At 64.0% G+C, this 26,747-nt stretch overlaps 1 protein-coding gene across 2 annotated transcripts; it reads left to right on the forward strand.

The window, feature by feature from the left end:
* The first annotated feature begins 604 nt into the window (after nucleotides 1-604).
* On the forward strand, nucleotides 605-26,747 carry RGS11 (regulator of G protein signaling 11). 2 transcript variants are annotated; one of them, XM_054042127.1, is made up of 17 exons: nucleotides 605-765; nucleotides 5,166-5,262; nucleotides 6,926-6,976; nucleotides 9,971-10,077; nucleotides 11,435-11,486; nucleotides 11,968-12,026; nucleotides 12,550-12,626; nucleotides 13,921-14,002; nucleotides 17,506-17,574; nucleotides 20,569-20,592; nucleotides 21,271-21,332; nucleotides 22,427-22,540; nucleotides 23,052-23,167; nucleotides 23,565-23,652; nucleotides 24,816-24,954; nucleotides 25,386-25,468; nucleotides 25,857-26,747. In XM_054042127.1, the coding sequence occupies exons 1-17, from the start codon at nucleotides 718-720 to the stop codon at nucleotides 25,981-25,983; spliced, it is 1,395 nt and encodes a 464-aa protein (XP_053898102.1). In that variant the 5' UTR covers nucleotides 605-717; the 3' UTR covers nucleotides 25,984-26,747. The 2 variants fall into 2 exon arrangements, with proteins under 2 accessions (XP_053898102.1, XP_053898101.1); XM_054042126.1 differs by having other exon boundaries at nucleotides 606-765; nucleotides 20,563-20,592.

A 26,747-nucleotide genomic window follows, 5' to 3' on the forward strand; every position in this document is an offset into this window, starting at 1 on the left:
GGTGGATGTGCCCCAGTGCAGAGTGCCTGGGAACCAGCTCCCACACCTGCTTTGCTGGCTGCATCCTCCTTGCCCCACCAGCCCTGTCTGGGTGCCAGCCCCCTGGCAGGGTTGGATTGTGCCACTTCCAGGCAGTTTATTTCACTCCCTGCAGGGGACTAACCCTAGGCAGGCCAGACTAGGTCATACAGAGGGTAAAGAAATACTCTGGACAGGACTGGGTGTGTGAGGGAGAGCAGGGGGCTGTGGGATTGAGGGGTCCTGACAGGGTGGGAGAGGGAGGCAGTCCAGGGCTGCAGTAGGGAGGGGTGCTGGGGGGGTCCAGGGCTGCAGTAGGAGGGCGCACAGAGGCAGGGCAGTAGGAAGGGGAGCAGGAGCTTGGGGGAGGGAGGAGTGTGGGGGCAGGGGCCGAGGGAATGGGATGGGGTGGAGCAGGGGTGGGGGTCGGGGGCAGCGGGGCGGGGCTGGTCGATGCCGGCGGGGGCGGGGCGGAGGGGCTCGGGAAGGCGAAGGTGCGAGGGGATGGGATAGGGTCTGGGGGCCCGGGGGCACTAGGAAGGGGAGAGGCTCGAGGTGGGGGAGGAGCTCGAAGGCGGTGCAGGGCAGCGGGGTCGAGGGGGTTAAGCGCGGCGGGCTCCGGGCGGGCTGGCCGCCGGCGGGGGCAGCAGAGAGGCCCGATGCCGATGCCTGCAGAGCCGCCCCGGAGCCCGCCCGGCCATGACCATCGCCGCCCTGCGCCGTCTGCAGATGCCCGGCCTGGCCAAGGTGAGCGGAGCGCGGAACTGGGCCCGCCCCGGGACCCTCAGGCTCGGCCCCCCGGGGCCGCCCCGGCCCCTCTGTAGCCGGGGAGCCGCGCGGTGCCCAGGCCCGGCCCCCGAACTGCAACGTGTGCCCGAGTCTGCAGACAGCCGGGCGGGGTCGGGTACCCGGGTACTGTCCTGCCCTCCCGGCCGCCTGGGCAGTGGGACTCAGTATCCCGCACACCCGGCCGGTCCCCTCGGGCTAGTACTGCCAGGGGCAGCGGGCGCCCTGCCTCTGTCCTGCCGTCCCCCTCCTACCCCCGGCTGCCAGGGCAGCGCCCTGCCTCTGTCCTGCTGTCCCGTCCCGTCCCCCGGGATGCCAGGACAGTGCCCTCCCTCTGTCCTGCTGTCCCCCCGCCCCGGGATGCCAGGCAGCGCCCTGCCTCTGTCCTGCTGTCCCGTCCCGTCCCCCAGGATGCCAGGGCAGTGCCCTGCCTCTGTCCTGCTGTCCCCCCGCCCCGGGATGCCAGGCAGCGCCCTGCCTCTGTCCTGCTGTCCCGTCCCGTCCCCCGGGATGCCAGGCAGCGCCCTGCCTCTGTCCTGCTGTCCCGTCCCGTCCCCCGGGATGCCAGGCAGTGCCCTGCCTCTGTCCTGCCGTCCCCCCGCCCCGGGATGCCAGGCAGCGCCCTGCCTCTGTCCTGCCGTCTCCACCCCCACCCCCCGCCCCGGGATGCCAGGCAGTGCCCTGCCTCTGTCCTGCCGTCCCCCACCCCCGGATGCCAGGGCAGCGCCCTGCCTCTGTCCTGCCATCCCCGCCCCCCCAGGATGCCAGGGCAGTGCCCTGCTTCTGTTTTGCTTCCCCTCCCTATTGGACAAGGTCTTGCAATTGGGCCCCCTCTTCCAAGTTCTCTCAGCAGCCCCGAGCCATTGCTGGGTTTCTAATAAATGCTCAGGTTCTGGGACCACAGTGGCAGCCTCAAAAAACCCAGCTCCAGGTCCCCGAGCTGGTAAAAAGCCGGGATTGAGGCCCAAGCACTATAGCCCAGGCTGGAGTCCTGCTCTTGGAGCCCTGGGATCCCACCAGCTCTCAGCAAAAAATGAGATCTTCAGCCCTCGTGGATGCAAGAAAAGCTTGAAAAGATGAGGCAAGTGCTGCCTGTCTGAGTCTGCAGAGAGCCTGAAATAACAGCTCTAAGAGCTGGGACCTGCCCATTCATCTTAGCTCTGACCTCGGCTGCCATCCCAAGGGAGAGTGGGGTCACAGCATGGTCGGGGGGGGGCACCCCCGGACTGGGGGTGCCCAGGGCCCTGCATTGCCTTAATGAGGGTTTGTTCAGTCCAGTTCAAAACTGGATTGCATCCCATCTGCTCCTCTGTTCCCATGGGCTGGGGTAGGGCTGCCTGTCCCCATGTACTTTGTAGCCTGGGTTGTGTGTTTATTTTGTCCTCCTCAAAGCAGGGCAGGAATTATTTCCAGGGAGGGAGATTGTTATTTCTGCTGGCTAGCAGCACAGTGGAGCAGGGTGTGACAATGCGGTTCTGGCGGAACCCAACTGAGAGTGCCAACTCAGGACAAATTGCTCAAATAGGGCAGTTACAGCCCAAGGCTGGGGTTTTTTCCACCTCTAAGGCAAACCAAGCCAGCCAGACTAGGAGGACTTCGGTCTCACCCTCTGGCTAACCGCAAGTCTCACAAGCAATCTCCTTAGACACTCCAGTTTCCCAGTATTACCACCAGTGCCACTCATTATGGGGACAAATGGTTATGAAAACCAATACCCCAGTAAAAGAAAAAGGTTCTCCTGATCCCAAAGGACCAAGCCCCAGACCCAGGTCAATATACAAATCGGATCTTACCCACAAATCACGCTGTTGCCAATCCTTTAGAATCTAAAATCTAAAGGTTTATTCATAAAAGGAAAAAGATAGAGATGAGAGATAGAATTGGTTAAATGGAATCAATTACATACAGTAATGGCAAAGTTCTTGGTTCAGGCTTGTAGCAGCGATGGAATAAACTGCAGGGTCAAATCAAGTCTCTGGAATACATCCCCCGCTGGGATGGGTCATTCCGTCCTTTGTTCAGAGCTTCAGCTTGTAGCAAAGTTCCTCCAGAGGTAAGAAGCAGGAATGAAGACCAGATGGAGATCAGGCATCAGCCTTATATAGTCTTTTCCAGGTGTAAGAACACCTCTTTGTTCTTACTGTGGAAAATTACAGCAAAATGGAGTCTGGAGTCACATGGGCCAGTCCCTGCATACTTTGCCGAGGTACAAGGCTTATCTGCCTTCTCTCAATGGGTCCATTGTATAGCTGATGGTCCTTAATGGGCCATCAAGCAGGCTAGGCAGAGCTAATCTCAGCTTGTCTGGGATGTCACCCAGAAGCATAGCATAAGTTTGCCATACAGACAGTATAGAGCCAATATTCATAACTTCGACTACAAAACTGATACACACATATAGACAGCATAATCATAACCAGTAAACCATAACCTTGTCCTAGACACCCCATTTGACCCCCTTTATACAAGATTTGGGTGCCACTACAGGACCTTGGTTGCAACAATGATCTATATGGTCCCAGTTTATGTCAATAACGTCACACAGGGATACTCGGAAAGTGCCACCCCCACACACTCCCCCAGCCCGTGCTGGTGGCAGCCGGGAATCCAATGGGAGCTGGATTGCTGCTGAAAACATAAATCCTGCGTGGGGCTTGGCCGAAGGTCAGTGTCCACACAGCACAGGCCGAGGGGGTCCCTAGGGGTCAGGCAGTGTCCGCACAGCACAGCCCGAGGGCCAGTGTCTGCCTGCCCGAGGTCGGGGGTCCCTGGGGTTCGGGCAGTGTCTGCACAGACTCTGAGCTGGTCTGTGTGATGCTTCCTGGGGGTACCCAGGCTGTGAGGCACCTCGCTGTCACCTGCCCTGAGCATGAAGAAGTCTTGTCTGTGCAAGCCAGGGCTCAGCTCCCCGACTCCACCAGCCATGGACAACACACGCCCTCCCCTCCCAGCCTACACAGTGCCCGCTGGCCCTCGGCAGGTTTGTGATAGGCACGCTTCAGCCCTCTGAGCGTCCCCTGGCATGAGCAGCCCCTGAAGGCAGCGCTGCCACCAGCAGCAACGCAGAAATAAGGTGGCATGGTATGGAGTGGGGTGTCACAGCCTGAAATATTTTCCAAGGGGGTCGCAGCAAACCCCGCTTTAGAGGTCAGTGGGTTCTTGGTAGAGACTTCCATGCCACCCTGTGACCTATTTTACATATATCAACCCCTGGGATCCCTGTAAACCCCTATGTTCCCCTGGTGCCATCTGCCAAGAGTCCCTGGGTCACAGTCTGTGCCTACCTGAGGTCGGCCAGTCTGTATTCACTTGGCACCACTGGAGCTTTTTGCCTGACTTGTGGAAGGAGCAGCCTGGCTGCATGGAGCAGGCCCCCTCCCGTGCAGTCTCCTTGGGCAGGGTCAGCTGCTCCCAAGAGGTGCAAGAACCCCCAGCAGGGAATTCTGGGCTAGCCCGCCCCTGGGAAAGTCTCCTCCTGACCCCAACGGCGAGTGGCTCCTGCCCAGAAGCAGGAGGGGTTGTAGCTCTGCCAAAGCTCTCAGTTATTTTAGTCTGTCTTGTTATAACCCTGGAGGGTCCTGTTACCCAGAGAAACACCCAGTGCCTGTTGGAATCCTATAGAGCTTTTGGCCTCAATAGCATCTTGTGGCAGTGAGTGCCACAGGCTGTGTTGTGTGAGGAACATTTCCTTTGATCGTTGTTGGATTTGTTCCCTTTCAGTGACATTGAATTTCCCTTGTGTTACGAGACCAGGAGAAAAGACGCTCCCAATCTACCATCTCTAGAGCAGTCAGTATTTGATAGAGGACAGGGTAACAGACTCTTACCCATCCCCTCTCCAAAGGAGCAATCCCAGTCGTTTCAATTGCTCCTCGCTTTCCCTAGCCTCTGATCCTTTTCATCGCCCTTCTCTGCACCCCTGGAGCTCTGCCTGTGTTGAGCTGTGGGGCCGGTGCCTTACACAGTGTCGGGACGAGGCTGCATCACTGATTTATGTACAGACGTTACAATGCTCCCTGCATCCTTCCCCATCCCATGCCCCGTGCCCCTGGTTTGGTTTTTTTTCCATGGAGCTGCCCTCAGTGACGCCAGGATTATTTCCCTGAGCCAATGCATGGGCCGGGGTCTGCAGGTCACTGGGAGCAGCTCAGGTTATTCCCTCCGTTGTGTATCCCCCGGTATTTGTCCGATCTGAATTGTGCTGCCCACAGGGCCCCACATTCCCCTCTTGTCTCTGCCTTGCCCTGCCCGCGGGCAGAGGGGCTGGAACGATCGCGGTTTGCTGGCCGATCCCATGCTGAGCGTGGAGGGGGGGTAGTCTACTGTCCCCAAGCCAGCGTTTCCGCTGCTCTCTCCCCCAGATGGAGCGCGTGATCGTAAGCATGCAGGATCCCGACATGGGCATCAAGATGAGAAACCAGCGCCTGCTGATAACGGTGATCCCACACGCCATGACCGGTGAGTGCTGCCAGGCTTCCTGCCTGCCCCTTCTCTGCATGTGGCTCTCATGCCCCCAGGGTTGTCAGTCACCTGCCCCTCCAGCCGCGCCATCCCCTCCACTCACTCGCCCCTCAGGGCTGTACAGCCCGGCCTGAGCCAGTCAGATCCAGGCAGTGGTGACTCGGTGGGGAGACCGCTGTTGCTCACTGTGCGTGTGCACTGTGCTCTGGATCTGAGAGCATAGAGCAGCTCTGGGACTTCCCGTGAGTGTGCAGGAGTGCTAGTGTAATGAGTGTGTCTTGCACTGCAGCTCCCCCCGCTGCCATCCTCTGTGCAAGGTCTCTGAGTGTGCGTGGGGTCGGGGGGTTGATGTGATTGCATACTGTGTGAGGCATGGGTGATTGGGGAGGGGAGGTTGTGTGAGGTGTGTGGAGTGTGCAAGCACTATGGCATGTGCTTGTCACTGTAAGTGCACAGTGTGCGTGTGTTCAAGCACTGTCTGGGGTCTACCCATTGGTGTGTACACAATGTATGTGGTGTGTGTGTGTGTGGTGATCACTGTGAGCACACACTGCGTGAATGGTCGGGGGGTGCGCACTGTGTGGTGATCACTGTGGGCACACACTGTGCATGGTGGGGGTGCACACACTTTGTGTGTGGTGATCGCTGTGAGCGCACACCAGTGCCTGGGTCTGTGTGCGCGCACTGTGTGTGTGGTGATCGCTGTGAGCTCACACGGCATGCATGGTGGGGGTGTGCACAGTGTGTGGCTGCTCCCAGCCCACTCAGCTGCACTCTGGACCTGAGATCCCAGGCCCCAAGGAGCAGCCCTGGGGGTTGGAGGCTCCCAGGCAGCCTGTTGTGGGCAGAGGGCTGAGTGGGGAGCTGGCTCTGTGGCCGGGCTAGGCCCTGGTGTGCTCACTGCTGCTCGTCTGGCAGGCACAGAGCAGAGTGGCTGGGACTGGGTGGGGTCCTGCACAGGCAGGGACAAGGAGGCCAGCAGCCCTTCCCCACCCCTACCTGGCCCTGACTGCCCCACCCCCACATCAGCCCCTGGCCACGACCCCCTTCCTCACGCCCAGTCACTCCCTTGGCCCTGACCTCCTGTGAGCCCCGCATCACCTCTCGGCCCTGACTGCCCCATCCCTTCATCACCACCGCCCCCCTGGTCCTGACATCCTCTCACCCCTGTGTTACTCCCCTGTCCCCACCCATGTATCAGTCCCGCAGCTATGACCCTGCTCTGCCCCCATGTTACCCCCTTGGCCTGCCCCCACACGCTTGCATTACTCCCTCAGCTGTGCCCTTACCTTACCCCCTTTGCCATCCCCCTGCCCCTGATCCCTGCCCCACTACTGCATCACCGCCCCTGCCCCACCCCACCTCACCCCCTGGGCTTGCCCCCTCGTAGCCTCCTTGCCCCTGCCCCACGCCTGTGTCACCTTTATACACAGATGTGGAGATTGTGTCAACGCCCCTCACTTCTGACTCGCTGTCCCCTGTGCTCGCAGCTCCCCCCCCACGCCCCCGGGCTGGGCACCCCTTACCTCCTGCATGATAGTGCCTGGCTGTGCCTGCACCGGTCCCCGCCCAGCTGGGCTGGCCCAGGGCAGGGACGCCAGCCGGCCTAGTCTCCTGTCTGACAGCTCACCCCGTAATGCCTGGCGCTCCTGTCCCCCAGGTAACGACATCGTGGAGTGGCTCATCCAGAAGTACGCCATCTCTGAGGAGGGTGAGTGTCCCCCGCCCTGAGAGGCACTGTGCCGTGGGTGTCAGGCCCCCCGCCCCCACAGGACAGGTATTCGGAGACCATAGCCCTGCAGGGGGCGGGGGGCAGATGAGACCAGCTCACTTGGTTTGCAGGACCCGTAGACGTGAGCTCTGTGAACTCCCCTGCTGGGCCAAGGCAATTCCAAGCCCCAATCTGGCCCCTGTATCACCAGGCTGCCTCATCAGGATGCTTGCCCAAGCCACTCCCCTCTTCTCCCCATGGAGCCTGGTCTGCTGCCAGGGGCGCAGCAGGCATGGGAATGAGCCTCGCTAGGTCTAGCATTAGCCTGCTCCAGGGCGGGCACAGCCAGGCCTCTCCTGGAGCCTGTGGAGTGGGCAGCTCTCTGGGCTGCTGCTGCCAGGTCTGAGTCCCACAGCGCAGGGAAGAGGCTGCAATGCAGCGGGTGCAGAGGTGCAGTTCACCCAGCGTGAAGGCCAAGAATGAGCCACCAAAGTCAGGGTGCTGTGGGGCGATATGGCTCCCATGGCCAGCCTGGCCCAGCCTGCCTGCAGGACCATCTCCCTGGTGCCAATCCTCAGAGCCTCTGGGACTGCTTAGCTGCGGGCACATTGACCTAAAAGTGGAGTGAGAGAGAGAGATGCCCAGTAACACTCATTGGACTTAAACTGCAGCCACTTAAGGGGTGGGGTAAGGTGGCTGCCTGCCGTGTGCAGTGCAGCAGCGAGGCAGGCATGTCCAGGCCAAGATATACCCCCCACCCCACTGGGATACGTATCTCCATCTCCAGCCTGGTATTGAGGGCACAGAACCGTCCCCGCCAGCGTGGTGTGTGGGGCCTGTTTTACTGCCGCCATGGGCAGCATCTCCCCCTCAGTGTCGCCCTGGCCTGGCAGTCCTCCCCGCTCCAAGAGAGCTGTGGCTGGGGGCTGCTGATCAGAGCCTGGGGCTGGCTCCAGCTCTGAGGAGGGAGCGGATGCTACGAATCCCCGTCTGCAGTCCCAGGGCCGCAGCGGCAGGGAGAGATTGCCCAGCAAAGAAAGGATCTGGCCCAAGTGATTTAAACACCTCAGACCACCTGGCCGCTAGCCCAGCAGACATAGCCAGGGCCTGCTGCCCACTGAAGGCAGCTGGCTTACCAGTGGGGCGGGGGCACAGCAGGCCCAGTGGGGTTTGATGTCCCCTGACCTCTGTGTGCTGCCTGGTTTTGCCTACTCAGTGGGATGGGAGCAGCCAGCCGGGTTTGTGTTCCCTCCCTCCCCACGGCGCAGGGGCAGAGCGTGAGCCCACGCGGCGGTGAGCTGGGCTCTGGGCCTGGAGGCAGGGAGGGAGGGTAGACAGTGCTGGGGTCCTGGTGCCCAGAGGGATGCCCCCTTTGTCCCCAACCAGGCATGCGCTGTCGCAGGGACAGGGATAGGAGCTAATGGAAATGGGCCACTCAGCACCTTGGCCCCCAGCCGAGAGCCGCCAGCGCTGACAGTTTCCGGTCAGCTCCCTGGCAGGCTGTATCTGACCCCCCAGCGTTCCTAGGGCCCCGCTCTCCCCTAAAGCCAACCCTGCCCCCCAAGGGAAGTCCTGTTCTGCGTTCCCAGCCCCCGCCCCCCTGTACTCCAGCCTCCCCACCCCTGCCAGAGCAGCCTGGCCAGCGGGTGATGGTTCTGGGTTGGTCTGGCTCTCAGGGGGCCAGGCACGCCCCATGCCAGCAGGCAAGGTTCACATCCTCATGGCTGCACCACCAGGCAGCTGCCCAGCCAGCTGGGGTCAGAGCTCCCAGCTGCCCTGCTTTGGGGCTGGGCCAGGTGCAGTGATATGCAGAGAGCTGAGTGGGGGACCACATACGGCCTGGGCTGTGGCCTGGGCACAGCTCGCGGCAGGGGAGAGCCAGCAGTTGCAGAGCCCCCATCTGGGCTGCCCTGCGAGTGTTCTGTGCTCCCAGCACCAGGACCCAGCTGGGGCCAGTCACCACCACATCTACGACTCTGGACGCTGCCCCTGAATGGCCCCGGCCACTGTGAACGCTGTGCACTCCGCTACCTGTGAGTCCTTGCCCTGGCCATACTCGGCTGGGTGGCCCCTGCCACGCCTGTGGGTGGGCCTGATGCGGCTGGCACTCGCCATGGGCGGGGAGCACTCGGACCAGGCATTCCTGGGCAGGGAACACCCCCTCCCCAGGGTTTTCTGGAGGGGATTGGCGTGAACTCCATGGGGAGGGGCTGCGTTCTCTTGCTCTGGGAAAGCAGGGACCCTCCTTTATTCCTCTGCTTGGAACCTGCTGCTCTCATCTTTGTGTCTTTGCCCCATTCTTGCCCTTCCCTCTTGTCCTGATCCCGTGCTGGGCTCTGCCCGTCTTCTCCACTGCACCCCCCGTTGCATGGCTCTGGGTGGAGCAGGGCCATGGGCCTAGAGGTCCACCTGTCCCTGGGACATGCTCCGCTGGCTGATGTTAGGGACCGGAAGCTCTGTCCCCACCTTGGGGGATGTGCCGGGGCTGGGGCTGAGTCGTGATGGGCTCTTGCTGGGTCGTGCTGTGGGCTCTGCGCCAGGCTGGGCCCCTCAGGATGGCAGCAGCCCTGGTGCAGGCACGTCCCATCTGCTCTTCTGGGCTCCGGGGAACCGGCCTGCAGCTCGGCATGTTCAGGTGCCATCATTCCATCCTCTCTCCCATGCTCGGCCCTGATCCTGTGAGCAGCTGAGAGGTCAGGGAGGAGGCTATGCCTCCAATCCTCACCTGGGGTGTGGGGCTCCTCCCTGCAATGGCTGTGAGGAGCCCTGCAGAGCAATGCTGGCTAAATACTACTGAGCCCCGGTGACATGGGGGCACTTGAGCCAGCGGCATGCCCGGGTTTCGCTACACACCTGAAGAGGGATTTCAGGGAAACTGAGGCACCACATGGGGCTGGAAGAGACTCTAGTGCAGGCGGGAGGAGCAGGCCCAGCGCGGGTCAGAAGGGAGCTGCCCTCTCCTCTCCCAGCCCCCGCTTACGCTCTCTCCTGCAGAGTCCCTGCACCTCGGCAACCTCCTTGTGAAGCACGGCTACATCTACCCCCTGAAGGACCCCCGCAGCCTGGTGCTCCGGGCCGATGACTCCCCCTACAGATTCCAGGTAGGCCTGGTGCTGGAGCGGGGCTGGCGAGGGGCCCGGGCTGGGCCTCTGAGCCCACTCCCTCTACAGGTTCCAGGTAGGCCTGTCCCCGTGAAGCTCGCTCTAGATTTCTTGATGCCCCCAACATACTGAGCCGTGGCAAGGACAGGCCCTGCAGACACTGTGGTTGGCAGCCAGTACGTGCCCATTGCACCGTCCCTGCAGGGTATGGTATCAGGCTAATGTTACCCGCCTAAAGGGTCCTGCCCGGACCCTGGGGCCCAGCGCAGCACGGGCACTCTGCTCTATGACTGAATCCAGCACTCGCCAGCCTGCCTGGCCCTTCTCCTTTATCACACTAGCGGGTCAACGCTCGCTGGACAGGGCCATGTACAGGGTGAGTGAGCCACCCGGCTGCGGGCTCCCTGCCACCCTCGTGTGGGACGTGCCACCTTCCGCCCAGGCTCTGTCCTCGCCCTGGGGAGCACTGCCCAAGCCCAGTCCAGCAGCAGCAGCAGCCTCTTCCTGGCCAGTGAGGGCCATCACGCCCCAGCACCCAGGAAGGTGCACTCCCTGCAGGGCTGGGGACAGGGAGTTTAAAGGGACCCAGCCCAGGTGAGTGCCCTTTGGAGAGGACCAGCCTGAGGGGCATGATGTGCGGCAGCTCCATGCTCATCGGCTGCAGAGCTCTTGTCATGTGGTTTGAGAGAGCCCAGCATGGCTCACCCTGGCACTAACACCCTTCAATGCGGGTACCGAGGAAGCGAGACCCCAACTTTAGGGCTGGTTCCGGCCTTTTGGGGACTGGACAGGCAGCACCCTGCACTGCTCCACTGTACCCCTGCAGATGGCCAGGGCTGGGGGAACTGTAGGAGCAGCTGTGGAGGGAGAGTCTCGCGGCATGGCAGAAACCCCTTTGGCAAAGGGAAGAGGCAGGTTGCCAGGGTGCCCAAGTGAATATGAACAGGCACCTTCTGAAATCTCCCAGGATGCACTGCTTCCGAGTGCTGTGGGATGGGTCCCCAGAGGCAGGCTGGCGGGCGTGCAGGGAAGTCTGCAGTGCTCTGCCCGCAAGCAGACAGGCTGTGCGGCTGGGGCTCACCAGGCTCCACCCAACTGGCTGGGTTGTGTCCTGTAGCTGTGGCCAGAGAAGCCCAGCCCGTGGAGAGGGGCTGCGCTGAGGGCATCTGCTCCGGCATCTCTGGCCTGGAGCTTTCCTGCAGTTTCCCCAGGAGTGGCGGTGTTGATCTGGCCCATTACCAGACCCACCCCCAGCCCAGTGAGTCCTGGCACAGCTCCTTCCCCAGTGGGGCCAGGGCCAGCGACCCACCCTCACAGCTCCCGCTCAGCGTCTGTCTCTGTCTCTGTCTCTCCACAGACTCCTTATTTCTGGACAAGCTCCAAGTGGCCAGCCACAGAGCTGGATTACGGTGGGTGTCCTCTCTTGCTCACCCCCTATCTGCAGGAAATGTGGCTCTGGGGTGCAGGCTGCCGGCTGCCATGTGAGCGGGAAAGGCCCCGTCCCATCGTGGTGTCCCTGGGCCCTGCGATTCCCCGAGCCAGTGCCCGCCCTCCCTCCCCCCATTGGTACATGCTGTGTTTGGCTCCCGTTCCCCTGAGCCCCAGCTGTGGGAGACCCAGCCAGAGTCGAGAGCTGGAGGCCTGGTGTCCTGCCTTGTGATCCTGGCCCTGAGGGCATGGGTAAGCTCCTGACCCTCCCTGATGTCATCCTAGTGCAGAAAGGAAAGGGTCTTCCCTGGGGGGGCATGAGCAAAGGGGAACGGGTGCCCATTAGCATGACTCCTTCTGAGAGATCAAAGCTGAGGCAGTGCCCGGCCCAGGCTGCCAGGGCCGCCCAGCTCCGTGGCTTTGGGCTCCCCACCCTGACACAGCCCCTCTTCTTCACTGCAGCAATCTACCTGGCAAAGAAGAACATCCGCAAGCAGGGCGACCTGATAGACCACGAGAAGGTATGAGCTCTGCCCATTGCAGCCCATCACAGCCCTGCAGGGCACGGGGTTGGGGGGCAGGGGGCAGTGCTGGGAGTGGGGGGCAGGGCACTGAGCGTCCACCCAGGGGAGATGGCTGCAAATCTGAACCCTCTTCAGGTCACAAGTGCCATGAGTTTGAGGGATCTTAGCTTAGCCCGTAGTGGACATTTGTCTCATCTGAGCCACTTCTGAGTCTCTGTTTAGCGCAAGCCCATGTCTGAAATATAGGGGGTTGGGATTAAGGCAGGGGCATTGGTGGAGCTGGGGGGAGAAGCCCAGGATGGGACAGCAGGGGGCTGTGGACAGGGTCAGGGAGCAGATGTGGAGAGTCAATGGATTGGGAGTCCTGGCGAGCTCAGGAAGCTGCAGGCAGAGGCGGCGCTGGAGAACCCTTTGAATTTGGGGTGGGGGGGCCCCACACCCCTGCTTGGTATGGGTTGGGTCTGGGGGAGCCCTGTGGGGGAAAGGCCACCCGACTGACTGCCTTTTACACTCGCTTTAGGATAACTACAACCTGCTGCACAAGAGGATCAACCATACCTGGGATTTTGTGGTGATGCAGGCGCGGGAGCAGCTCCGGTGAGTCCCCTCCAGTAGGCCAAACCCCAGCACTGCAGCATGGCTGGGGGGACAGGCTCAAGCAGTGCTTTGCCCATCCGTGTTGGCACAACTGGCATCAGTATGCCCAGGGCTATGACAATTCGATGACCCGTGGCCACAGACCGTGCTGCAAATTTGCCCTCTCCTGCAGAGTCAGGCTGCAAAGTGACCGGTAGGGGGCGCTGTATGAGTCGGGGGCTTGGCACTCACTGACACCCAGGCCCATCCCAGCGTGGCCTCCCAAAATCATGGGCTGCTCCCTAGCCCATACAGTTTCAAACAGAACCATGAGCACCAATGCCAAGCTGTGTGCCTGTGCCTGCTGGCAGCCTGAGCCCACGGCCAGTCACCCAGTACCTTGGGCAGTCATTGGCACCAGTGCCCACCTACCCTCTGAGCGGATCGTCTCACACCCGCTTTGTCCTAGCGTGAATGGCCGAGCAGGGTGCAGGCCCAAGGGAATCCGGCCCAGGTGAGCTGCGTCGCTGTGACGCACGGGTGATCTGAATTCCAGTGGTTGCATTGTTAATGGTTTCCCTGTTGATCCACCCTTTCAAACTGCCTCCCACCCTTCCCAGCTTCCCCGGGGCACTTCCGCCAGGGAGCCCGTGGGGCCTGGACACAAAGCCGTTGCTGAGTGCTGAGAATGAGCCCAGCACAGTGGGGCGAAAAATCCAGGGTCCTTCCGGACGGGCACTGGTGAGTGACCACCGCAGGGACTGCCCGACAGACTGGAAGGGCCTGAGTCCCGGCAGGCGGCTGCTCACAGCCTGGCCAGCTCCTTCCCACCACCTCCTGGGGCAGGTGCTGGGAGTGGCTGTTCACAGAGGCTGCTGTGTTTCTGCCCTGGTGCCTGGGAGCAGGGCCAGCGGTAGGGGGTTGTCACCCAGGTCAGTGCCCGACCCACCCAGCCAATCACAACCACAGCTTGGCTGAGCGAAGCAGGGACTGGGGTGTCCGAGCACTGGAGCTCAGGGTGGCTCTGCCTGAGCGTGGCGTTTGGGAGGAAGGCCGAAGGAGCTGCCAATCTCAGCAGGACAATTATGGAGCCAGGCAGGTGCGTTCAAGCACTGGACGTGAGTGCAGGCACTGTGGGCACCCCTTTGGGCGAGGCAGGGCCTGGAGCTTCCATTGCCCCACGTGGGGGAAGGCCTAGGCCTAGTGTGATCCCCTCTCCTGGGAGGTGCCAGGACCCGTCTGCGCTGGCTGAGGGGCTGGTGTGAGCGGCTGCCCCCAGCAACGCCGTGCTCTGATGCTACCCTTCTATTGACAGGGCAGCCAAGCAGCGACGGAAAGGGGATCGTATTGTCATAGACTGCCAGGAGCAGGCCTACTGGCTGGTCAACAGGCCCCCGGTAAGAGCGTGCTGGGAGCCTGCCACCGGCCCAGAGCCCTGGGGCCCCTCGTAGCGGGAGGGGGAATGCCTTGGTGGGGCTGCTGGGGAGCCCTGAGGGTGGCAGGAGGACCCATGAGGTGGGGTGAGGAGAGCTGACAGGGTGGGATCCCCGGTCGGGGAGGGGCAAGGTGAACGAGCGGGATGGGACCCCTGGGGTAGGATGGTGGGCAGGACCCCCGGGGTGGTGCGGGGTAAGGCATGCCAGCAGGGCGGGATCCCTGGTGTGTGGGGTGGGGTGAGGCTTGCCAGCGGGGCAGGACCCCCAGGGTGGGGCGGGGTCCATGGGGCAGGGTGGCAGGGCAGGACCCCCGGGGTAGGGCGGGGTGAGGTGTGCCAGCAGGGCAGGATCCCGGTGGGGTGGGGCGGGGCGAGGTGCATCAGCGGGGCAGGACCCTAAGAGCAGAGCAGGGCGGTGGAGCAGGACCGCCAGGGTGGGGCAGGGCGGGACCCCCTGGGGTGGGGAGGGGCAGGGTGTGTGGGCAGGACCCCCAGGGTAGGGTGGCGGGGCAGGACCCCTGGAGTGGTGGTAGGGCAGGGCGGGACCCCTAGGGCAGAACAGGGGTGGGGTGGGACCCCAGGGCAGACCAGAAGATGGGGTGGGTCATGCTGGTGAGGCAAAGCCCCTGGGGTGGAGCGGGGCAGGAGCAGGGCGCGCTGGCAGGGTGAGACCCCCAGGATGGGGCGGGACCCACAGGGCGGAGCAGGGGGTCGTGCAGGACCCCAGGGTGGGTCAGGGGGTGGAGTGGGGCACGCTGATTGGGCAGAGCCCCTGGGGTGGAGCGATGTGAGACGTGCTGGCAGGGCAACACCCCGAAGGTGGGGCATAGCCAGCCTTGTGTGGTGGGGTGACGGCTGCATTCCAGCCCCTTTGCCAGCTATGGGACAGGCACACCACATCTGCCTCACTGGCACTGCCGCTCTGAGCGCCATCCGTGCTGGGCATGAGCCCTGTGTGTCCCCTGCAGGGAAAGGAGCTGGGCCATAGCAGACCTGAGGGCAGACATCTGCAGAGGCTGGGCAGGGAGGGGGAATTCTCAGGTACCCTGGCGCCCCCCAGACTGTCGGAGTCGGCCTGGCTGAGATATGGGCCCTGTGGCGCCTGCCTGGAGGGGCAGGGGGCTGTCCCATCATTGCCTGTGCTGGCAGCTCAAGGGCCCACTGAGGCCTCCCTGGCAGGGCCTCCAGCTGAGGGGCTGCTCAGCTGTGGGGCTGGTCAGTGTGACAGCTACGACTGGCTCCTGCCAGCCAGCACAGCCCCTCCCCAAATGGCTGCTAGCTTCCCCCTGGTGTGAGCCGCCTGCAGCCCCCCAGTCCCAGCCTGCTCCTATTGGGCTGAAGGCACCTCTCCCCTGGTCAGGCCAAGGCCCCTGGACCCTGCGGGCAGCACCCCCGTTGAGCCACGCCAGCTGGATGCATGGGTGGGGAGGTGCCTCCTCCATCCGCCCCCACCCCCACAGGGTCAGGCGCTGGCTCCAGGCAGTGAGTGATGAGCCTGGAGGCCATCCGCCTGCTGGCAGCGACTGCCCGAGCTAGGAGTGTATCAGCTGCCCCCCGCCCCCCGCCCACCAGAGGGCACTGGCTTTCTGGGCAGCCCGCCAATGCTCTGAGGGGCACCCAGCCTGGTACCACAGAACCCTGGAAGGGGGTGGCTGTCCCTCCCCCAGCAGGGCTCAACCCCTGTATCTTAGTGTGATGAGGCTGCAACTTGCCAGGGCATAGGCAGTAGCTGAGGGCTGGCGCAGGGAAGAGAGCCCTCAATGGCCGAGAAGCTGGGGTTGCTCCTCCCACTCCATGCCAGCTGGCTCCCAGGGCTAATCCCGCGCCCCTACGGAGCTCTGCTCCGCGGGAGGTGGGTCTCCTCTCCCCGGGTCATGCAGCACAGCGGGGCACACACAGCCCTGTGCCAGCTCCCAGAAGCTCTGCCCAGGAGCGCAGCTCCCCTCTCAACCCCCCAGGCCAGCTGCCCCCATGCCCGGCCTGGCGCGCTCTCCCAGGGGACGGGTGCAGGCAGCACTCAGCGCATTAGCGCTGGCTCACGGGAGCGGGCCATAACAGCTGGCGTTAAATCCTCTGCCTTCCCTTTAGCCTAATGCCAGTCGCCGCCTGCTGCTATGGGGGCTGGGCAGGCAGACGGGACCTCGCTGTCCCTGGGGGATCTCCCAGCTCAGGGGAAGGGCACTGTGGCTGGATTGCTGTTCTGCCCTGTGCCCAGGTCTTCCCTGCTGGAGGGGCTGGGTGAGGGGAAGTAAGGGGTGCGCATGGCCGTTTGGAGGATATTGGAGCAGAGTCCGGCATTGGGACAGCAGCACCCCATGCCCAAGGCCACCAGTCGTCTGAACACGTCCCACATGCAGGGAGCGCTAACTCCGCGACAGTTAGTGCCCTCGGGACTGCGGGACCAGGCCCAGGCTGCAGCCCCCCAGGGTTCCATGGAGACCAAGCTGCAGCTGGCACCCTGAGGGGCTCTTTCTGTGATGGACAGCTACCACCCTGGGGAACTGGGCTGAACCAGAGGGTGCTGGGCCTGCTGCCATGTGTGTCTGGCTGTGCCCTGCTCACCGCTCTGCCCTCCGTGGCCGCGCCTGCCGGGGGAGCCCAGGCCCCAGACTGGGAAGCCCTGCTCGAGGCGCCCGTCCGGCCCCAGGGGGCGCCCCAGCCTGGGGGCACTATTGAAAATCAGGCTGCGTGTTTGCTGGCTGCTGTGGGTCTGACTGGACAAGACCTGGAGCTTTCCAGCCCCTTTCCCGGCAGGGGACCCTTGGACCATGGCAGGATTATCCCAGCATGCTTAGCCTGGGCTACTCCCTCTCCAGACAGAGGCTGGCCCTGATTCCCTGCTTGGCAGCACAAAGACCCTGCTCTGTGGTGACTCTGGTACCTGGGCCCATGGGGAGCAGGTGGAGAAGAGAGCTGCCTGTAGTGCAGAGGGCATGTATAGCCACATGGGCTCCGGGGACCTGGGCGTGGGGCCCTCTGCCCCTGGGAGCCCTGAGGACGGCACAGAAAGTGCTAAGGGGTGGCCAAGAGGGGCCTGTTCTTCAGGCCACACCCAGTGTGGTGTGAACTGCCCCCCAAGCGACAGCCCCCAGTCCTTTCCCCTCACATCCAGTAGACCATTTGCAGCCTGATAGGCTCCCCAGCTCACCCCGCACTCAGCATCCCCCAGCTCTAGAGCCCCCGCGTAGCCCCTCGGGCCCCGTCAGCCCCTGCTGCAGCTCCCTGAGGTGCAGGTTAGGTTGGCGTCAGTGTGTCGATCCCCGGGCGCTGCACCGGTCCCACGAGGTTGGATCTAGGTAGATTGGCTCTCCCTGTGCCAGGGTCTCAGAGCCAAGGTAGGCTCTGTGCACAAGTGTCCTGGTGGCCAATGCCCAGCTAGTGCGGCTTTGGGCCAGGAGGCATGGGGAGGGGTGATGCCAGGGGGCAGTCAATGGGTCCCTGACCTCATTTTCTCTCCTCTGGCAGCCGGGAGCCCTGAACGTGATGGAGCATGGGCCAGAGCGGAGGAATTGCCACATCAGCCGGGTGCAGCTGGTGAGTGTCCTGCCAGGGTGTGCACCTCTCTCCCTCCTGCTGGGACAGAAGCTCCGTGCCAGCCACACCCTGCTCTGGGGCCAGCCCATGGCTGTTCCCCACTGCTCATTTGCCAGGGCACTTGTTCAGGGGCACAGGGCTCCCAGCAGACTGCCATAGGCTGCTGTCGGGCCTGTCTGCGAGGCTGCTTAGCTCTTCCCAGTCCGACTAGGTACAGACCAGCCCAGCCAGGGCTGCTTCCCTTGGGCTCCCGTGTGCTCCCTTAGCCTGGCCCGGCGGAGTCCCACAGCCATGAGGGACGACGTGGAGCCAGGTCTGGGAGCCTCCCAGAGCCCATGGGCCGCTCCTCACACTCAGAGGTTCACACAGCTCAAGGCCAGAAGGGCCCATTAGACCACCCAGTCCAGACCTTTCACCCAGCTACCCCGGCCAGGGACTTCAGCTCTCGTCAGCGGGACCACGGTGCACCAGTGCCTGAGAATTGGTTACGTGAGACGTGCCCAGATGGGCCCCATGCTGGAAACCCACCAAAGTCCCTCCCAATCTGTGCTGGGGGAAATTCCTTCCCGCCCTCTCTCCCCCCATCTGGGGATCAATCATCAGCCAGACCCAGAGCACAGCGGCCAGGTGACAAGGACAGAGGGTTATCTGTCCCACCCCGAGCCTGCTGGCCCGTCCCCAGCTGGAACCCATCTCTGATGCTTCAGAGAAAGCAAAGAAACCCAGATTACAATTGTGCCTGGGGGGACAACTCTCCCCGCTGCCTGGTGCAGCAACCGGCTGCGGCCCCGGAGCACGAGAGCAGCGTGCAGCTGTTCTCCTAACCCCGAGTGGGGGGAGGTGATGCTGGCTCTCCTGTCCTCAGCATGGCCCTCAGTGTCGCCTCGGCCTGCTGGCAGCTGTGGGTGCACCTGAGCCCCCAGGAGGCAGTGCCCCCTGCCCCAGGGCATGATCCTCTCTGTGCCCAGCCCCAGTCACTGCAGACTCCAGTTGGGTCACTGCTGCTCTCACCCTGGCCCACTCGGCATCGCCGGGTCAGCTTGGGATTAGTCCCCAGGCGTATTAACATCTCTTTCCCAGCTGTTCCCCACCACGTCTCTGATCTCTCCCCTCCCTGTGTGTGGAGTCCCTCCTCCCCGCTGTGTGGACCACCTGCTCGCTAATCCCCCAGCACTGCTAACCATTGGGAATCCTCAATGGGCCGGGCCCTGCAGATCTGCTGGGGAGACAAGAGCCCTGAGGGCCAGGCCTTCCCCAACCCCCGTAGCTTACACCCAGTGTCCGCCCCGCCACCCCTCTGGCCCTGAGGCTCCCCGCACACCATTGGGACAGGTCCCTCCCCACCACTGCCAGGCTGTCCGGTGGATACAAATCTGCTCTGCCAGCGCCTGCCCCAGCCAGCCACTCCCTGGCCATTGGGTGCATTGGGTGACAGGCTGGGCCTGATGCTCCTGGGCTGTCTGTCCTAGCGTGACCTGCCCGACGCCTGCCAGCTCTGGGCACCCTCCCCTCACCGCCACAGAGAGCTGCCACTGTAATGGGACAGGGCCCTGGCAGAAGAGCCAGCCACAGTCCTGGGGGAGCAATGTCAGCAGGTGCCGAGAGGCACAAAGGGTCCCAGTGGCTGCCCCATGGGCACTGAGTCCTCAGCATGGAGTTCCCGGCCTCGCCGCGGGTCAGCCCCTGGTCAGAGCCCTTGCTGCAGTGAGCCGTGGGCCTGGCCTCTAGCCAAGCCAGCCCTGGGATAGCGGCTGAGTGCTTTTGTCGGAGCCACGGCTGGCCTCAGGGGGGGGTGGGGGGTTTGTCACTCAGCAGCTACTGGGTGCCCCATTCTGTGTGTCATGGTGTCACTAATGCAGCCTCCGGGGGCTCCTCTCCTCTCCTGTCCGTCTGTCCTGCCGGCTCCTTACTAACCGCTGGGCTTTGTTTCTCTTCTCTTCTTCTGTCTCGTGCCGCGTCTTCTGTCCAAGTAAGTGTCTCTAACCCAGAGCTGCCCACGATGGGCCTGTGCGATGGGCCAGGCTGCACAGGGCTGGGGGGCACCCAGTTAGAGCAGGGCACAGGCTCCCCCATTTACCGACATGTGAGCGCAGGCTGGGCTGGTGACTGTGCCTCCTGGGTGGGGTGGAAGGCAGCCATGGGGGAAGGGGCAGTGCTCTCCAGTGGCTGGAACAGGGCTCTGGGCCATCCTGGATCCCCATCCCCCACCACGGGCATGGGGCTGGGCAGCGCCGGGGGCTGCAGCTCTTGGGTTTGTGCTGGCAGTCACACTGCAGGGCGCAGCGTCCTCTCAGCGGGCACCTTGCAGTCACGCCATCCTTTCTGGCCCAGCTGGTGGCTACATGGCCTGGCATGCCAGGGTGTCCCCCTCCACAGGCCCTGCATCCTGCGGAGACACTGTCCCTTGGCTGCCTGGCTCCCCGCTCTCCTGGACACCTGCCTGGGATGATGCCAGGCAGCTCTGTGCCAGTGCTAGCGCCTGACCCCTCCTCTCCTGTGCAGTGAGGCGCTGCCTGCAGGGGCTGGGTACTCATTGTGTGCTGGGGGCACTTGCAGGTGCCTGTCACCCTGGCATTGGGTTCATGGCTGAGCAGCTCGCTGCTTTCCCTTCTCCCCCTGGGAGCATGAGGGGCAGGAATCCTGCTGCTGTTCCCCCAGTGCTCTGGCCCTGGCCCAGCTGGGTTGGGGGGCCCCATGCAGTGTGGCTGCCCCAGTGGGCAGAGCAAAGTGCCCTCCAGAGCCTGCCCAGCACCCATGGCCCAGTCTGGCTGGGCTGTTGGACACAGCTGTGAGTCACAGGGCTGGGCTGCAGCTGGGAGCGCCATGGGCATGAGGCTGGCATGGTTCGAGGCGGGCTAGCAGCCAAGCCCTGAGATGCTGGGGTGAACCCCCTCTGGGCAGGGCTGGCACAGCCAAGCTCTTGGCTCGCAGCAGGGGCTGTCCGGGGGCTCAGCTGGGCGCTCACGCTCCTCTCTCGGTCTCTTTCAGCCCGAGAACACGGATTACTACAAGCGGGAGGTGAGTGTGGGGCTGGTGCTGGCCCAGCCGCACCCTGGGCAGTGGGTGGGCAGGCTGCTCTGCAGGGCCTTGGCTCGGGGACTGTGCAGGGCCCCACACTGAGCTAAGGGAGCTGGGTGGAGGGGAGGCTGCTGATGGCCAGTGGCTCGCCCAGCCAGGCCTGCAGGGAGCCGGGTGGAGGGGAGGCTGCTGATGGCCAGTGGCTCACCCAGCCAGGCCTGCGGGGAGCCGGGTGGAGGGGAGGCTGCTGATGGCCTGTGGCTCCCCCAGCCAGGCCTGCGGGTTTTCTGACATGATCGTGACCCTGCTGGAAACTCCACAGCGATGGCTGTGCCAGTATTACTGCATGGGACTGTGTCTGCCGTGCCAGGGCTGATGGGCATGGGCAGAGTGGAGAGGCCATGCCCGTAGCTGTGCCCTGTATCCCGCCCTGCCAGAAGCAGGGGAAGCTGCTAAATCTGTCCAGAAAGGGCTGAGGAATGGGGAGGTTTGGGCCTCAACCACCCAGGGCTTGGCTCAGGCTCTCGCTGTTTCCCCATGGCCTGGGGGTGGGGGTAGGTAACAGCCGGAGCAGCCCCTGCCCCTCTGGGGTCTGTGCCCTGTGTCTCGGGCTGGCCAGGCACTGCTGTTCTCCCCTGAACCCCACTCCTCTCTGCTCCCTCCTGCGCCCGCGCCCAGATCGAGTGCTGCCGAAAGGCCATGGGCAGGACCCGCGTGAAGTCCTCCATTTGCCTGGAGGGGTAAGTTGCCATCTCCAGGTGGGGGTTGGGGAGGGCCCCAGGGAGCCTCACTGGCATTACCATCCTGGTCCCTGGGCACAGGACTAATGCCCTGCAGCTGCCCCTGCCCCTGGCTCTGGGGGAGGGGGTGCAGACAGCTCCACTCACATCTAATAGCGCCAGGCCCCCCCTCAGCTGATGGCTCCCAGTGGGAGTCGCACCTACCCTGTGGGACGCCCTTTTCCAGCAGGGGGCGCTACTAGGATATTAGCATCCCAGGCCCAGAACCCCACTGGAGTTAGCTAGTGGGATTTTTATTCCAGGGCTCCCCCCATCCCCAGCTCTGCCGGTGCCCCTCAATCCTGACCCGCAACCCCTGCTATCCCAGCCCTGGGGCTCCCCCACCCCCAGCTCTGCTGGTGCCCCTCAATCCTGACCCGCAACCCCTGCTATCCCAGCCCTCGGCCCCCAAAGGTGGCAGCGTCCTTATTTCAGCATTGCACTGCAGCCTCCTGTGGCCTGGTGGCATCTCTACCTCGAGCTGGTGCTTGTGTGACCCTCGCAGACACAAGCTGGTTCTGCGCTGGCCCCTGGCCCTGCCTGCCCTGCTGCTTGTGGGGGTGACATGGTGCCTGCAGAAACAGGGAGCCCCTCTAGGAATCGCCTTGGGGCCAGGCCCTATGGCCAGAGCTGATGTAGAGTGGTGCAATGGGCCGTGGGGCTGGGAAGGGCTTTGAGAGAATCTATGCAGCATGACACGTGCCCCGAGGCCTGGCTGGAGCCCTGCCCCTGAGCCCTGCTCCATCCTTAGGACTTGCTGGGAACCAGCAGCAGACTGGGCATCCGGAAGTGCTTCCCAGAGAGCCCCCGGTCAGCGAGGGAGAGCGTACCCGCGCCCTCAAAGAGCGGCCCTTCCTGGGCCTGCCAAGGCATCAGACTCTGTTCGTCCATCTCTCTGTAGAGGGGTACTGGCAGGGCGTGTGGGACAGAGCAGCAGCACTGCCTGCTCCCCAGCGCTGCGTGGCACAGCTCCCAGGCCCCGCGCTAGACCTGCCTGCTGGGTGGAGGCCATGCGGAGAGCCCAGCCATGCTCACCATCGCTCCTCCCTCGGTAGGTACATCAAATTCAACGAGCAGTATGTGCCCCACGATCCCATCATGTCTGGCTGCCTGCCCAGTAACCCCTGGATCACGGACGACACCACGTACTGGGCCATGAACGCCCCCACGTAAGTGCCCGGGGCAGGGGGCATCACAGGCTGCAGTGTGGGGCTCCAGCCTGTGGCTGGTTCCTCCCCAGCACGGGCTGGCAGGGGCAGGAAGGACGCCAGTGCACTGCAGGCAGTGGGCACTGGGTTCCAGGGCCCCTCAGTCGTTGCCCCAGTGCCATGTGCTGTGGTGAGGGTCACTGATCGGCACTGGCCCAGGGGGCCTGCTTGGAGACCTTGCCATGCCACCGGGGGACATTGCTGTGGGCACGAAGGGAACCCAGCCGCCATGTCAGGCAGGGACCAAACTGCACGGCCCAGCCTGGGTGCTGCCATGTGCCGGCAAGGTCCTGGAGGCGCTGCCAGACCCGGCCTAGTGGGGACTCTCCAGACGGGGAGGCTTGGGCCTGGTTCAGGATGATGGGCTGGGGCCCCAGCACAGGGCCGAGCTCCTTGGGGCTCCCCCAGCCTGTCTGGGGGTGGGGGGTCAGTGGCAGCAGGAGCCCTCATGACCTCTCCTCCCTCGCCGCAGGGTGACGACACCGACTAAGCTGCGCGTGGAGCGCTGGGGCTTCAGCTTCAGTGAGCTGCTGGGCGACACACTGGGCCGCAGGCAGCTGTTGGAGTTCCTCAAGAAGGAGTTCAGTGGTGAGTGACCCCCCTGCCCGGCCAGCCCTGGCCCCTGGTGCCAGGCTGGGGCTGGCTTCTCCCTCCTGCCCAACGGGGCCCTGCTGGCAGGAGGAGCCATTTGCCGGGGTTGGCTGGCGAAGGGCTGGCACGTGCAGGATGCCGAGGGCCCCTGCTGCAGTACCTGCTGGGCTTAGAGGGGTCCAGGGGCTGGCATGGCCGGCAGCAGAGCGCCCGGCAGGGATCCTCCCTCACACGGCTCCTCTGCACGTGGCTCCCCCATGGGTCATATCTTCCCCGTCCCTCACTCACCAGCGATGCACGGGTCCCCGTGCCCTGTGGGGCCTGGCTGGAGTGTGAGCCGCGTGGCTGGGCCGCTCCCTGCTCTGCGCTGCCAACAGCGTCTCTCTCCCGCCAGCTGAGAACTTGAGCTTCTGGGAGGCGTGTGAGGAGCTGCGCTACGGGGAGCAGGTCCGCATTGCCGACATCGTGGACTCCATCTATCAGTGAGTGCCAGGCCGTGCCCCCACTGCCCCCTGCCCCCTCCATGCTGAGTTCCCGGCGCACCGAACCCCCACCACACCCCCAACGTGCCGTGCCACCACTGCATCCCCACTGAGCTGAGCCCCCACTGCGCCGTGCCCTCACCACACCCCCGCCATGCTCCGCTCCCAGCCTCCACTACACCCCTGCCGCACCGATCCCCCACTACACTCCCGCTGCGCCCCACCACACCCCCACCATGCAGAGCCCCCACTACAGCTCCACCGCGCCACACCCCCACTGTCCCAAGCCCCCACCACAACCTCACTGTGCCAAGCCCTCCTAACAGCCGTACCGGGCTGAGGTGCCCCCCCCCCAGACCCCCACCACACTGAGCCACCCACACTTCACCTCCACCGCACCCGCACCACACCGAGTCCCCACACGTGCTCCCACTGTGCTTGCATTGTGGACCTCCATCTATCTGAGTGCTCTGCCCCCCGACCATGTCTCCCACTTGACCCCACGCGTGGGTCCCAGCCAGAGGGGGGTGGTGCACAGTCCCCTCTGCAAGGTACTACGGCCCAATGGGCCAATACAGCGGGGTCCCCTGGGGCAGCTCTTTCCTGTGGCTCTGAGCACTGTGGGGAGCACTGTTTGGAGAGCTGGCACGGCTCTCACCTCCTGGGGGAGGGGTGCATTCCAGTCCCAGATGTGCAGGAGAGCTGGGGGCAGATGTGCCAGTCCCAGGTGCACAGCAAAGGCTGGAGGGGGTGGGTGTGTGCCAGTCCTAGACATGCCAGAGAGCTTGGGGGCAGATGTGGCAGTCCCAGATGGGCAGGAGAGGCTGGGGGGAGGTGCCAGTCCCAGACGCGCAGGAGGGGCCCAGGGCACGTGGGGAGGCGGGAGGGCCTTGGCTGATTTGGGGACCTGGGAACCCACAGGGGGCTCCTCCAACTTCTCTCTAACTGCCGACCCCCAACCTGAGCTGCCCTGGCCGGTGCCCTGGTCAGAGCTGTGTGGATGGGACCCGGGTGGGATCTGAGCCCATGGCCTCTGCCCCTCGAACCTGCACGGGGAGCCCCCTGGCCATTGCCCCTGTGGTGCCCTTGCTGGGAGCCCAGGAGCACCACCGCATGGCCCCGAGCCAGCCCTGCTCAGTCTGGGTGTGTGCCCTGCTCCCCAGGCAGTTCCTGGCCCCCGGCGCTACCCGCTGGGTGAACATCGACAGCAAGACCATGGAGAGGACCCTGGAGGGCATCAAGACGCCGCATCGCTATGTGATGGACGATGCCCAGATGCATATCTACATGCTGATGAAGAAGGTGGGGGCCTGGGCCCTGCCCCACACCGGCCCCTCCCCTGCAGCTGGCCTGGGCACTGGCGCCTCCTCCTCGCCCTCAGCTTCAGCTGCCCCAGGTTACCCACGGGGCTGGGTGAACCCTGGGCATTCGGCTGCAGCTTTACCGCCTGGAGTGGGCAGCATGGGTGGGGGGAAGGGCATTCTCCCAGGGCAAGCTGGTCAGTGTGGGGCAGGCTAGTGGCTGAGGAGCGGGGGATGGGGCTGGTCTCTTTGAGAAGTGAGGGATGGGCCATGGGGCAGGCTGGTCACTGAGGAGTGGCGGAGGGGGTGTGGGGAGGGCTGATCACAGGGAGGGAGAAGAGCAGTGAGGAGGCCCGTAGTTGGGCTGGCCAGGGGTTAGGGTGTGAGCCGGCTGGGGGCTCATCCCCCCCTCACGCTTTGCGCTGCCCCCAGGACTCGTACCCGCGCTTCCTCAAGTCGGAGCTGTACCGCAGCCTGCTGGCAGAGGCCGTCGTGCCCCCGGAGACCAAGAAACGGTGAGTGGGGCCCGGGCAGCCAGCGGGCACGGGGTGCCCAGCCTAGGCCTGTGGGGTGGGCAGGCTAGCAAGGGAGAGGCCAGGGGCTTGCTGGGGGAGAGCTGGTCCAGCCCCGCCTCCATGCCAACCCTACTTGGCTCTGCCCCCTCCCCCCTTTGCCAAGCTCACTCAGTGCTGCCCCTGTCCCAGGCACTAACCCACCCTTGGGTGCTAATCTCGCCCCAGACACTAACCCCACCCCATGCTGTCCCCACTCCTAGCCCAAACCCACCCCACATAGCCCCTGTCCAGGAGCTAACCCCGCTCTGGATGCTAACTCTGCCCTGCGCTGCCCCTGCCCTGGGCACTGCCCCCGCCTTGGGCACTAACCTGTGGCGCTCTCTGGCAGGGTTTTCCCATTCATGAGGAAGCAGCGTCACTCCAGCCCGAGCCCGGCACTGCTGCTGCCTACGGGGGAGCCTGAGGCGAAAGTCGAGGATCAGAGCAAGGCGGTCGCTGTCCCCATGGAGAGCTAGGATCCCGTCACCTCCTCCCTACCCCCACCTGCCCCAGGCTGAGCGTTCTGCACTGACGGGGGCAGGGGCTCGATGAAGTGGGGCAGCAACTGCTGGGCCCCATGGGACACCTGTTTCTCCCCCAGCCCGGCCCACCATTGTGGTATCAGGCCCCCCAGACAGGGTGTTCTGGAGGCAACGACGCATCTCTGCCCTGCCCCACCCAGGCAGTGCCAGGGCAGCGTGGGCCAGCCGGGGGGTCTGTTCTCATTCAACGGCTGCAGTTGGCTAGTTGGGTAAGGAGGGCGACTGCCCTGGGCTGGGCCCTGTGGGGGAGCGGCAGAGATGGGGCGGCCAGCTACATGCAGGGCGGGCTCTCACCCACTGGCATGAATGCAATCCCAGGCTCGCTGGCAGGGGCAGACCCAGCCTGCAGCACCCCCTGGGCCCCACACGTCATCAGGCACAGGGAGATGGGCGCTCAGATACCAGTGCAGAGCAGCTCAGCCTCCAGGTCTCCCCCGCACCTCCTCCCACAGGGCAGCCGCAGCCCTTGACACTAAAGGATAAAGCCATATGCCCCAGGAGGCCATGTGCCCAGCCCTATGGGGCGCCCCGCACGGCACCACTGGGGCAGCTCCTGCTCCCTTTGCCTTAGCTCTTAGAGTGACCCCCACCTCCCGGCCCCGGCAGTTCTGTGGGGCGAGTGGCTGCAACGGGCCAAGACACACATGGTCTGACTCCCCTCACTGAGCTGCCCACTCCTGGCTGGGCCAGGCTGGCGG

Source organism: Malaclemys terrapin, chromosome 10, assembly GCF_027887155.1.
Source record: "Malaclemys terrapin pileata isolate rMalTer1 chromosome 10, rMalTer1.hap1, whole genome shotgun sequence".
NCBI lineage: Eukaryota > Metazoa > Chordata > Testudines > Emydidae > Malaclemys > Malaclemys terrapin.

Excerpts from the sequence above, each read along its gene's own strand:
- RGS11 (XM_054042126.1), top strand. The coding sequence starts at position 718 with ATGACCATCGCCGCCCTGCGCCGTCTGCAGATGCCCGGCCTGGCCAAG. Across the intron at positions 17,575-20,562 it reads ACATCAGCCGGGTGCAGCTG|CCCGAGAACACGGATTACTA; the intron begins GTGAGTGTCCTG and ends GGTCTCTTTCAG. Across the intron at positions 25,469-25,856 it reads CCCCCGGAGACCAAGAAACG|GGTTTTCCCATTCATGAGGA; the intron begins GTGAGTGGGGCC and ends GCTCTCTGGCAG.